At 47.7% G+C, this 12328-nt stretch overlaps 3 protein-coding genes and 1 long non-coding RNA gene across 4 annotated transcripts; 3 read left to right on the top strand and 1 right to left on the bottom strand.

Annotated features, from left to right (window-relative positions):
• The first annotated feature begins 411 nt into the window (after positions 1-411).
• On the top strand, positions 412-3606 carry LOC117862249 (transcription factor RF2a). The gene is made up of 4 exons (XM_034745781.2): positions 412-1009; positions 2158-2290; positions 2550-2634; positions 2732-3606. The coding sequence occupies exons 1-4, from the start codon at positions 414-416 to the stop codon at positions 3046-3048; spliced, it is 1131 nt and encodes a 376-aa protein (XP_034601672.1). The 5' UTR covers positions 412-413; the 3' UTR covers positions 3049-3606.
• Positions 3607-4797: 1191 nt separating this feature from the next.
• LOC117859650 (uncharacterized) lies at positions 4798-7146 on the top strand. Its single transcript, XR_004641237.2, has 3 exons — positions 4798-5317; positions 5472-6135; positions 6233-7146. It is a non-coding gene; the product is annotated as an uncharacterized lncRNA (long non-coding RNA).
• Positions 7147-7541: 395 nt separating this feature from the next.
• Positions 7542-8067, top strand: LOC117859649 (transcription factor bHLH62-like). Its single transcript, XM_034742813.2, has 3 exons — positions 7542-7592; positions 7678-7749; positions 7837-8067. Exons 1-3 carry the CDS (start codon positions 7542-7544, stop codon positions 8065-8067), a joined length of 354 nt encoding a protein of 117 aa, XP_034598704.1.
• A 679-nt stretch (positions 8068-8746) lies between these two features.
• Positions 8747-11872, bottom strand: LOC117859648 (receptor-like protein EIX2). Its single transcript, XM_072294570.1, has one exon. It carries the CDS (start codon positions 11814-11816, stop codon positions 8901-8903), a length of 2916 nt encoding a protein of 971 aa, XP_072150671.1. The 5' UTR covers positions 11817-11872; the 3' UTR covers positions 8747-8900.
• Between the last annotated feature and the right edge of the window lie 456 nt (positions 11873-12328).

Below are 12328 nucleotides of genomic sequence, written 5' to 3'. Positions count from 1 at the left end.
ACGTGATCCACACCCTCATCAAATTTCTATTACCTACAAATGTCCTATATAAATCTTTGGAGTCTCCACGATTCTCCTTGTTCCATTCTATACATTGTTTCTGATCCAAAATTGAGTTGCACGGATCTCCAAGTCGATTCTCCTTTGCTCTTCCACGATTCTTGATCGTTTGAGCACTCAAATCGCAGGTGATAGGTTCTTCTCTGCATGATTCCAAATTTTCATAAGCAATTTGGATCTAATATTCTTCCAGTGCTTTCGAAACTATACTGTTTTTACATCATTTTTTTATTTTTGTTCTCCTTTCCCGTGAATATCTGTTCGACATTCTCTCCATCATTCGCAGCGTAATCTGGGCCAACGTATTTGCGTCAAGGCGCCTCCTGTGAGCAGATTCTTGGTACCAATCACGTATGAACATGGACACGACACCGATCGCAGGAGGAGGCGGCGGCGGCGGCGATGCGGAAGGAGGAGGAGGCTGTGCCGCCGGCAATGTCCCGGCGATGCAATCCTCGTGCGACGCGGTGGCGCCTTCGCCGGCACCTCACACGGAGTGCGACATGAGCCGCATGCCGGACTCCCCAGTGCGCAAGCCCGGCCACCGTCGCGCGCTCTCGGACATCATCGGCCTCCCCAACGACCTGGACCTCGGCGCCCCCGGCGCCGGCGACGGCCCCGCGCTGTCGGAGGAGAACGAGGAGGAGCTCTTCTCCATGTTCCTCGACGTCGAGAAGCTCAACTCGCGGTGCGGGGCGTCGGAGTCGGAGTCATCGTGCGCCATGGCGGGGGGTGGGGGAGAGGCGACGCAGATGTCCGCCGCGCCTGGGGCAGGGCTCAGGCCGAGGCACCATCAGAGGCATTCCATGGATGCCTCGAGCTCCATCGACGCGGAGAATCTTTTTGGGACGTCGGCGATGAATGGCGTGTCGCCGGTCGAGGCGAAGAAGGCAATGTCCGCCGCAAAGCTCGCCGAACTCGCGCTCATCGACCCCAAGAAGGCAAAAAGGTACGGTATCACTTTTGTGGATTTCTTTTGCTTGTTCTTTATTTAGTTTCATCATCTGTTAGATTATGTTTCTTTCATCTGAATGCGTTCTCCATCAAATGCTCTTTGTCATCAAAAGCCTATGAATTTTGTACTTTCGTGGGTAGAGATTCTTATTGTTGCATGATGATTCGGTAAGAATTGATGCAAAATAGATGGCATGGAACACAAGGAGTCAAATATGATGAAAGAGAACTCATCGATTGTTTTTTTTTCCTTATCGAATATTGACCAAAAGGAAGTGAAGGGTGATAAGCATGCGTTGGAATTGGCTCAAATCGCGGGTTGGCGTGGGCGCGCAACTAGGATTAGTGACCAAACAACCTAGTACTCATTCTCGCCTTTTCTCACTATAGAAAAATACTGATTTATGGTGGTTGCGCATCTTATACCACCTAAGAGAATTTTCTTTTTGACAAACATATGCTGAATCTTTTGTGCTAGTAAATGGTAGAGATGTATATATGGGGTGAAACTTAAATCTTTTTTTTTGCGGATCATGTTGCAGTGGTATTGTATAGTAGCCTATTCTTTGTCTATGAATGATTCTGTTCTGGTTTTGTTCTTCTATATATTGGTATAGATATAGAAAAGCTATCAATTTTCTGTCATGAGATAAACTAACTGCCAAGAATTATGAGAACTCCTTTTTTTAAAAAAAAAGGCTCACGAGAAATTCAGCATGAGGCATGGAACAAAATGTGCATTTATTTTTGGTTCTAATCCTAAGAAGTTATATATTGCATTGCAGTTCCACATTTATGCTCGGACTTCTTGGCAGATTTGTAAAAAATATTTGCATTCCTATAATATTATTATAAACTGTCATATTTCTGATGGCAAGTAAATAGTTTGGAGTTTGTCCCTACTCCCTAGATTTAATCCTCTTCATTGTGATGTATTGATGTAATTTAACTTATTTAAAACGAAATCCTGGCGTTTTTTCTTTGGGAAAACTGGTACACAAAAGAAATAAAGCTGTAAGCATAATGGGACTAGGATAACTTTGCACTGAAACCAACCATTTTTTTTTGGCCTGGAATATGAAAATATGAAAAGAAATTGCTCAATTACCTATTCTGACTGTTACCTGATTAATCATGTGATAGGATTATAAATAATAGACAGTCAGCAGCAAGATCAAAAGAAAGGAAGATGCGGTATATTGCTGAACTTGAGCGGAAGGTGCAATTTATGCAGAGAGAAGCCACAACACTGGCAACTCAGCTGGCGTTGCTACAGGTGTGGACACTTCTGCTCTTACGATAATTTTGAATTGTTAGTATTACTGTCCTATATTGTTATGATATTATTTAGGGTAGTTCATGATGTTCTAGACTATCAGCAGTAGAAACCAACAATTATTTTGCTGGATCTGAATCCGATGCAACATTTAGTTTCTTGCTGTTTGCTTTGTGTTTTCGGTTACCATGTTTATTTTCCATCGATGGCCACTTCATATAGTTAACCATTCTTCGCTCCATTATACTGATCCAAACAGCGAGACACAGCTGGGCTAACAGCTGAGAACGGTGAACTGAAGCTCCGTCTGCAGAACACAGAGCATCAAGTCCACTTACAAGATGGTAAAGCTTCCATCATTATAACACCCGTTATGCTCTGGTGACAACACAATCGAAAAACTTACATACCTTCCTGCTTGTCTTGAAACACTATCCCCAGCTCTCAACGATGCCCTGAAATCGGAGCTCCAGCGGCTGAAGATGGCGACAGGCCAGATGGGCAGCGGTGGAGGGGCGATGAACTTCGGCGCATCACCGCACCCATTCGGTTCGAACCACCACCACCAGCAGATGTTTCACCCTAACCAAGCAATGCCACCACCCTTCGCGGCGATGCAGCAGCAGCAGCTGCTCCCCAACCAGCCATTGCACCCTCTGCAAACCCAGCAGGCTGCGATCAACCTGAACATGAAAGGGCCGGCGCCTGCTCCCAACCAGTGGTGGGGCGACGCGTGGTCGGAGAGCAGCAGCAGCTGATCCATCACCATCAGTGATGGAGGAGGGTGCTGTCGATCTGGAAATTGTGGTATATATATGTCAGGATGATTTGGTTTTGGGTATCGAATTATCGATCGCCCAAGTATAGGTGTGTGATAATATGTTCCTTCAAAAAAAAATGTGATATAGTTAAGGAGGTTATACACTCAGATATCAAGTTCTTGTGTCTTGGTTCTCCAAGGATGTTATATCTGGTTATACACTTATACTGCATAGTCAAGCACAAACCTTATTACTGTATTTTGGTTTGTAGTTTTGCTTTCATCGAATCGGCAGGTTGTGCAGTTCATACTTTACCTGCCCTGGAACATTTTCCTCTATCTAAAATACTTTACCTGCCATTTTTTATCAGATGGAATGTCACTGCCAAATGGTATGAATAAAGTGAACCAGGTGATATGAACAGCTTGTCGCTGGAGTTCCCGCCCTTTTTTTGTTGAAAGTAAAAACTGAAATATTTGCTTACTGATGGATGAATGTCCGTCGGCGTGCTGAGAAATCCAGAAGCTCGTGGTTCACCATCGGCCATTTGTGCAGTTGTTTTTTCCTGGCGGTAGTTTTTTGCGATTGGTTCCTGACAACAGAGCTTGCCAAGTGTGAAGTGTCAACATGTATGAGAGATCTGATCATCACCTCTTCCCGATATCGAGCTCAAGCTCAGCTCTACTCCGTCGGCTTTGAACAACGCAACGGTGCGGTCGCCGGTAGGCGACGGGAGGAGAAGGATCCCGACGAGCGCCGGAGGTGGCGGAGCAACACGTACCAGTACCGGAGCACAAGGCTCCGACGACGTCGGGCGCAGCGCCAGCCGTCGCCGCCGTAGAGTGGGCTGAGATGACTGGGCCGCCAATTGGTATCGGCCCATATAACACTCCCTGCCTCCTTCGTCAGATCGAATCTCAGCGGCTTATTTTGGATTCAACGGTCGCGATGCCCTTCACCCCGGACGGTAAACGAAATACCGTCCACCCCCGGACCGGACGTCACCCCAACCAGGTGCCGCTCGCCACGGCCGCTGTGCTTCCCACCGCCGTCGGCGCTCACCGGCGGTCGGGATGGCGTTCGTGCGTGCTGAGCGCCAAGAAGAGGAGCGCGCACGCACCAGGCGCTGGAGGTGGAGACAAAGTGGAGCGCGCCGAGCAAGGTAAGAAATCACGGGCTATGGAACTCAGCGGAAGTTCAGGAAAAACGCTATGGGCGCTATATAGCTTAGCGGCGCTACTCCAATTTAGCATTTTGCAAAAAAAAAAGAAGCATAATATAGTCCATGACATCAGTAATTTTGACGATTTGCAGCTGATATTCCATAAGATCATGGCACTTGTTTAAGCAAATAAGACCATAACAGCTCGCAAGTTGTAGTACCTGACTAGTCGGCACATTCACATATGGAAGGTCAGATCGCTAAATTAGTGAACAGTAATCACTAAGCAGACTGCAAATGATGAAACGGACTAATTTCACATGAAGTCACAACATGGGAGGAAGCAGGACACCGGAAATTAGAGGAAGAAGGCAGTGGATGAGTAGTAATTGCCTGACACCTAGCAGCTTGCCGCAGCCTAGGGAGAAACATGTCGCACTCTCTCAGTTGCAGGAGGCAAGAAGGTGCAGGTCCTAGGCTCATGTGACGCATCCACTGTGCTCAGGTGAAGCAGCAGCAGCCGCCGCCGCCGCCGCCGCCGACGACGACGAATGTTTCGTCGGTGGCTCGTGAATAGCGAGGGATAGGTTTCTACACCCAGCAGCTATTTTAATGATTGCTGGATTGGAAACTTGACAGAAGATGAATGGGTCTCTACCGTCGCAACGCGTTTTAGCGCCGCTAAATGCCGCAATACCGCACTTAGCGGCAATATCGGCAAGAATCGCAGTATCATCCGCGGCGCACCCAAAAAACACAATAGCGCCGCTAAAGCGCCGCTATAGCCCGCTTTGTACCTTGGCGCCGAGTGCGCGAGCGCGGCCGGTGTGCGTGACGGCGGCGGCTGATGGTGAGGGCCTCGTTGGAGAGTGGAGACAACGCCGCAACGCGCGGGGATTCTTCTCCCGCCACCACTACCGTCAGGTGCCCATTGCCGCGGCTGCGGAGCTTCCGTCCGCGCCGCCGGCGGGCGAAATGGCGAGCGTAACGGCCGCCCAGCCGGCCGGGAAGAGGGCTCCTCCGCATCGGAGTATCTCGGCCCCGGCCGGGTGGGCGACGGCGCATCTGAGGGTGTGGACCTCGCCGCTTCCTCCTCCGGAACAGGTACCCACGCCATCATCTTTCCTGTTGCAGGCAAGCACACCTAGCATCTGGAGTTACGCTTACGAATTTCGCGCCAGATTTACATTGTGATTATACTATAGCAGGACAGAAGTCAGATGGGTCGTGGTTTTAAACTTGTAACTGACATTTCCAGCCCGCGCTTGCCCCACCCCCCACGAATGTCCCAATCCGCTCCCCCCTTTGGGTCCGCTTCCATCGCAGCAGGTCGCCCCTGATCTGCGGCTGCTCGCAGTGCAGGCGGTGGCCGTGCGAGGCGAAGGCCGCAGGGCAGGATGGATGGACCATCTCTCCTCCCGACGGCCGTCTCGGTCAACGAGTGGACGGTGGTATGGTTGAGCTGGTGGGGAGCTGGACGGCGGGGCGTCATTCCTCAGCGGTGCAGCTCCTCCAAGTGGCGTGGATGCAGCCCGCCTGAACCGGGCGGATGGAGTACCTTGGTAAGAGGACCCTCCACGCTCCGGCCCCGCAGTCTCGCACGCCTCTCCCTTTTCCATTTTTTTTCAGCCGCGCGCCCCTCCTCCTAATCTGGCCATCGCCTCGAGAGGTTCTGCGGCGACCCGAGGTTCGCCGGAGTGCGCGGCGCGGCTGTCCAGCAGCGGACAGCGCTTTGCCGGTGCCGCCGCAACCGGCCTCTTCGGACTGCTGCCGCCGGCGCCCGCCGTGAGCAACGGCGAGTTCGCGGCTCCCGGGAGGCGTCGTCGGTGTCCGACCCGGCGTCCATGATGAGGGGCGCCAATGCCAAGAAGAGGAAGGCACCCGCGACGGCCAAAGGCAAAAGCAAGGAGTCATCTTCCCTGGTGAGCTTCGCTTTGCTCGAATTGCTGCCCGGCTCACTCCTGTTCCGCGTTTCGCGTCGCTAACGCGGGAATTTGCGTCCAAATTCTCTGTGTTCAGGCTGGGGAGCAGAAGGATCCGGATGCCAAGAGGTGCAAGACAGAGGGCGCCGAGGAGGAGGAGGAGGAGAGCCCCGTGAAGCCCAATTCGGAGTAGACCGGAGCGACAGCTCCATCGAGCACGGCAGGCGGAAGCCCCGGGGAAGGGGAAGAATGCCAAGCCGGTGGAGCCCCCCAAGGACTATCGTCCATGTCCATGCCCGTGCAGGGGAGGGCAGGCTACTCACACCCTCAGAGAGAGGGTAAAATTCCCATCATTTCACTGCCATGCTCCCTTCCAGCTTGTCGAATTCGATTACAGCATGTTGACTCGTCTTGTGTATTCAACAGACAATAGGTGAGAAGAGAGAGGATCAGCTAATTGGTGATTTCAGAATGAGTTGGGAAGACAACTACAGTAGTCGACAGACAATAGCACAAGGATACTGAATTCTTTTCGTTAAAATATTGTTTTTTTAAACGAAGGAGTGCAGCCGATTATATTAATAAAGAAGATGAAGTTCAGACTAGACGAAAATGATAAAAATAAAAAGGAAAATAAGGACGACGCAAACTCAATGGTATGACTCCTCGGCCGGTTGGATTGGGACATCAACCGACACCGAACTCCACTCCTCACAACACCTCGACGACAGAACCGAAACCTTACCGCAGCCCGTACCACCAAACACACGGTCAAGAATCCACCGAAACCTCCCAGCATAACCTAGCATCGACGTTAAACCGAGAAGCAGACTGTACCGCACCGAGAAGGCCGCCGCCATGCAGGACCTTCCGCCGTAGTGCCGCTGTAACAACACTCTCCACCTGACAGGGTGATAGCTCCGAATCCGAACCTCTCGAAGGCTGTCTCGCAGCCGCTGCCACGACAACACAACGCGTGGGGGCCTCGCCATATCCGTCGTTGGACTCTGCCTCTCTCACGTCACCTCGAAGATACACCGCGCACGGGGTCTCGCCATGCCCGCCGCAGAACTCCACGTCACGGATTCGTTTCTTTTGTCGCTGTCAGAGTGTTGCGCGATATTACCCCGTTCCCCAAGATCTCCATTGATCAACCAAGCCGCAACAGAGTGTCGACCTCGCCTCGTTGCTTTACGTACAAGCCTTCTCCACCGTGTCAACAAGCTAGAGAAGTCGCTTATGCCGTTTTCCAATGATGTACTGCACCGGATAGCCCAGCTAAGCTGAGCAACCCGCCGTGGTCCGCTACAAGTCCAGTCGTCCCACACTGCCGTTGCCACAAGCGTCGTCCTCCGACGCAGTCCCACACCGCACCGTTGTTTGTTTTGGTGATTGGCAAGGCACTCATGCTTGATGAAATCATAAACTACGTGCAGTCGCTGCAACAGCAAGTCGAGGTAAGTGCAGGTCTGTTTGAATCGATTGATGCCAACCGGTGCAGCTATCAGAATTGTGAACAAATTTGCTGTTTTGTGGTTTCAGTTCCTCTCTATGAAGCTTGCAACTGTGAATTCACTTGACTTCAGTAACCTGCCTACCCTCCTGCATAAAGATGTAAGTTTAAAACTTCCCCCTTCCGAACATGTCTTGTGATGGCTCACCAAATGACTAGCTACTTACATGGCCGCTGCAAAAATTCAGATGTTCCAAGCCTGTGGACCTTTAGAGAGTTCAGTCTTCTCCCTTGAAAGTTCCAGCTCAGGATTTCCATTTAGCGATCAAGGAGACATCTTCCGCTCGTTGGTTCCGAACAGCTTGGAGAACAACTGCAGCCTGAACCCGCTTGACCTGGCTCTGTCTCAGGCTACCAACACGTTTCAGGATGGAACGGCCAGCACAAACTTGCAGGTGACTGATCCTAAAGATACTTAACCAAATGAACTTCAGGCCTGATTGTAACTGCTGCCCTCACTGTAAAGAAGAATTGCCGAGGAGATTTTTTGAGGTTTGTAACTGCGGCGTGCACCGTTGCAGCCTCAGAGGCCAACAGAAATGCGTTGCCTTTCTGAATCATCGTGGTGATATTAGGAAGAACCATTTGGTTAATGCTTGTACGTATGTTGACTTACTTTATTTCTGATTCTCATTCACAATCAAATTTATTGTGTCATATCTAAATAGCTTAATGTCCTGTATCATTCAGCAGTGTAGCCTTGCATTATGTGAGGGGCTATCAAAATTTTATATAAACAATTATGAAGAAATCTGATACGAAGCTGGCATATTAATTTTGAGGTTGACCCTGCGAATGAATTGTGGAAAAAAGATGTTTGTAAACTACAAATCATGGTGTTGCCATTTGCATGGTAGTTCAAGTATGATCTACGTGGGGTAGTTGTTTATCAAGTTTTTGCCCTACACTTTTGCAAGTTTTATCCTCCTTTATTTTCATACATCTTTTGTGGAATTGTAGTATAGATAGAAACATGTAAAGCTTTGGCACCTCTTTAGTTACTTTGTTATGAGAACATGCCAGATGCGATTTAGTGGTCTTCTGATCTATTTCAATTTTCATATCTGAACCTTGTCATTCTCCTCTAGAATACTTCCGTTTGAGAAACAATATAACTGGGAAATTTATTACAGTAGCATATTCTGTTTAAAAATACTATTGATTTTGCCGTAGCAACGCACGGGCTATTATCTAGTATTTAACTAAATTAGTACATGCCTAATCCGATTTGTTTATACTATTAAATGCTCCTCTACGAGGGAGAAGGAGGTCCTTCGAAGTGGTAGCAAGTAAGAGAGTTCTGACTTTCGGTTGGCATGGACAGGTTTCTTCCTGCTAACGCTCTGTTGAAATGGAGTTTCAGATCAGCTTCAGTGTGCAACTTGTTGAGTATGTTGTCGGTGAACTCAAAGTAGGCCTTCCTTGCAGCTGCACTGGATATGAGGATGACGAGAACTATGGAGAATCCAGATGCAAACCCCAGCAACATACATAGGTATGTCACCATATCAAAACGTTGATGAAGTTTACGGTGCCGATGCTTGCTGCCATTGGGCAAACAAATTCTTGATAGTGGAGCCCCACAAAGATTTACATTTCCCAAGTACGAAAGTTCGTCGAAAGTTTGGAATTGAAATCCTGAAGGTATCTTTCCTGAGAGATCATTGTAGGATAAATTCAGCACCGACAACATTCCCAGCAGTTTCAAGCCCTGAGGAATTGAACCAGATAGATTGTTCCATGAGAGATCAAGTGACCCTAATTCTGTGATTCTTCCCAGTTCTTCAGGAATATTTCCTTCGATGTAATTCCTTGACAGATTCAAGCTTGCTAATGCAGATAGGGATCCTATTTCACTTGGAATGTCACCAGTTAATTGATTTGTTGAGAGATCAATGCTCCTGAGAAAATAACATTTTCCAAAAATGAGCATTCGACCTCTGTATGTTGCTTCTAATGTATTCGTGTACACAGAAAAGTAAGCACCCCCTACACCATAAACCATGAATTCAATAAAAGGTGGTGCATCCCATTCTGGTCTGCCCAAGTGCAAGGCCGTTAAATTTCCCAGGAAATGTGTTACAGGGCCAGATAGTTTGTTGTTACCAAAATCCAAAAATTGCAGAGCATGAAGTTGGGATAGCTCTTCAGGTATTTCACCAGAAAACTGATTAGAACCTAAACTCAGAACTACTAGAGCCTGTAGACCATCACCTATCCATTTTGGTATGTTTCCGCACAAATTATTCTCTCCAAGATCAAGCAACATTAGCCTGTTGCATGACTGCAACGAGGTGGGCAATGTCCCAGATAAGTTATTCTTGCTGAGATGCAGTGTAACGAGGGAGCTTAGAGAACCTATGGTAGATGGTATTTCTCCCCAGAAATTATTGCTAGAAAAATCTATGGTATACAGGTGTGAGTTCTTATTCCAACAATTCGGAAGCTCCCCTGAAAGATTGTTGTTTGATAGATCAATAACTTCCATTGATACCATTTTACATAGATTTTTTGGTATTACTCCACTAAGAAAATTATGCGAGAGTAGCAGGTAATACAATTCTCTGCCTCCAACTTTCTGTGGCAATGATCCAGACAAGTAATTGTGCGACAGATCCAACAGTTGAATACCAGTTGGCAAATCAGGAATGCTTCCCTCAAGTTGATTGTACCTCATGCTCAGAGTTGTCAGCATTTTCAATTGCTCCAAACTTGCAGGCAATTTCCGAGTTATATTGTTTCTTGAGACATTTAAGCTTGTAAGTGATGAAGAGAAGTTCCAGATCCAATCAGGTAACATGCCACTGATGCCTGTACTGCCTACATCAATCCTCTCAATTCTAGTTTGCGATTGCAGCCAAGTTGGAAATTGTGGCCCAACCAAGCAAGAATGCATTCCTACTTCTCGGAGCTGAAAGGGTGGCACCCATCTGTGATTCATCATAATCTTCAAGGAATTCGATGATAAAACTAAAGTATCCAATCTTGATAAATTGAGAAAGTGGAGTTCTGATATTGTGCCTTTGAAGGAATTGAAGGAAATATCCAAGTATGTCAGGTTCGATATATTCCCAATGCTAGCTGGAACAGCTCCAGATAGTGAGTTCGTACTGAGATCAAGAACTCTTAAGCTTACTATTTGCTCAAGCCAACCAGATAGATTTCCTTTTAACTTGTTGTCAGCAAGGTCAAGGATTTGCAGCCCCTTCATGCAGGGTAACAGACTCTTCGCTGTTTTTGTGATATCTCCTGACAAAATGTTTCTAGACAAATGGAGGTTTACTAACTTGCACAACCTACTTACTGATCGTGGTATTCCTCCTTTCAACTTATTATCCGCTAGTGCAAGAGACTTAAGTGATGTCAGTTTTCCTAGCTCATTGGGAATCTCACCTGAAAGCCCACAGCTAGATAGATCCAACTCTGAAAGGGAAGATAGATTCCAAATCCAACTTGGCAAGGAAGAATTCAGATTAGTATTACTCTTGAGATCAAGTATTTTAAGGGTTGTGAAGTTGACCTGAGGAAAACAATTGAGGTTGGTGGCAGGAAGGCTTGCATCATTCAAGAGAAGCACTTGCAGTAAAGGAAGCATATTCACAGCCTGCAGCCAGTCCAAGGAGGCAGCAAGATATAACCAACTGAGATCAAGATACCTCAGGGAAGTGAGCTTTGAAACCCAATGGAAGTTATCGACAGTTACCATTTGAGAACCAGATAGGTCAAGATATTGGAGCCTTGATAAATTACCAAGCTGAGGAGGGACTGGGCCGGCAAAATGGGCACCCGAAAGATCAAGATACCTCAACATCTTGAAGGAGCCTATGAATTCTGGGATGCTCACCCCGCCAAAGTCGTTTTGGCTGAGGTTGAGGTACACCAAATTTGTCAAACCAGCCAAAGATGGATTGATCTCACCTTGGAGAGTGTATTCACCAAGATCCAGCTGGATGACATGGCCGGTCTTCTTGCTGCATCTGACACCACTCCAGTTGCAACAGTTGTCACCGCGCCATGAACTTAACCTCCCATCAGGATCATTGATGCTGGCGTTAAGGGCAACCAGAGCATCCCTCTCTGTTACAAAGCACGCCGCAATCTCCCTGGTGTTGATTACCAGGCACCAAAGGGCCAGTGCTATGAGCACTTTCTTCACTATAATTCCCATAGTTGTCGACAAAATTGTCTAGTATAGCGGAGCTATTTCTTCACAGTTGCGTGCTGTTTGGATAGTGTAGCTTGGAGTCACCGCAGGTGAAGACTTGGGCCTCTAGTCTTCAGTCCCAGTCTTTCTGCATTGGAGTTGGAGGCACCGTGTGTTGACTGCAACTTGGACTTTGGACTCGGTGGTCCTTTTCCTGGAAGAAGGGCGTTGCAGATGAAATTTAATTTCTCAGTAAAGAAAAAAAATATGGCTGATTTTGTATTTCATCTTGCATGTATGTTATAGCCAAGGATAAAATTTGTACCGCCGAGTTGACACAATGAAGAAGCTCTGAAACACACACCCCGACCTAATCCCACACTGAAAAGCTGCCCGAGTGAATGAACAGACTACTGCATCTCTGCTTGGGCAATTGGCAGAAAGGATTGTCACGTATCATTGTATCTTCAGCGAGTTTCCAAATAACAGAGTCATGCTATGTATACTCAACACAAATTACTTGCACATAAATTGCA

This window comes from Setaria viridis, chromosome 6, assembly GCF_005286985.2.
Source record: "Setaria viridis chromosome 6, Setaria_viridis_v4.0, whole genome shotgun sequence".
In the NCBI taxonomy this organism is placed as follows: Eukaryota; Viridiplantae; Streptophyta; class Magnoliopsida; order Poales; family Poaceae; genus Setaria; species Setaria viridis.
Note: the sequence above shows the minus strand (reverse complement) of the source record. Positions and strands in the feature narration are given on the sequence as shown.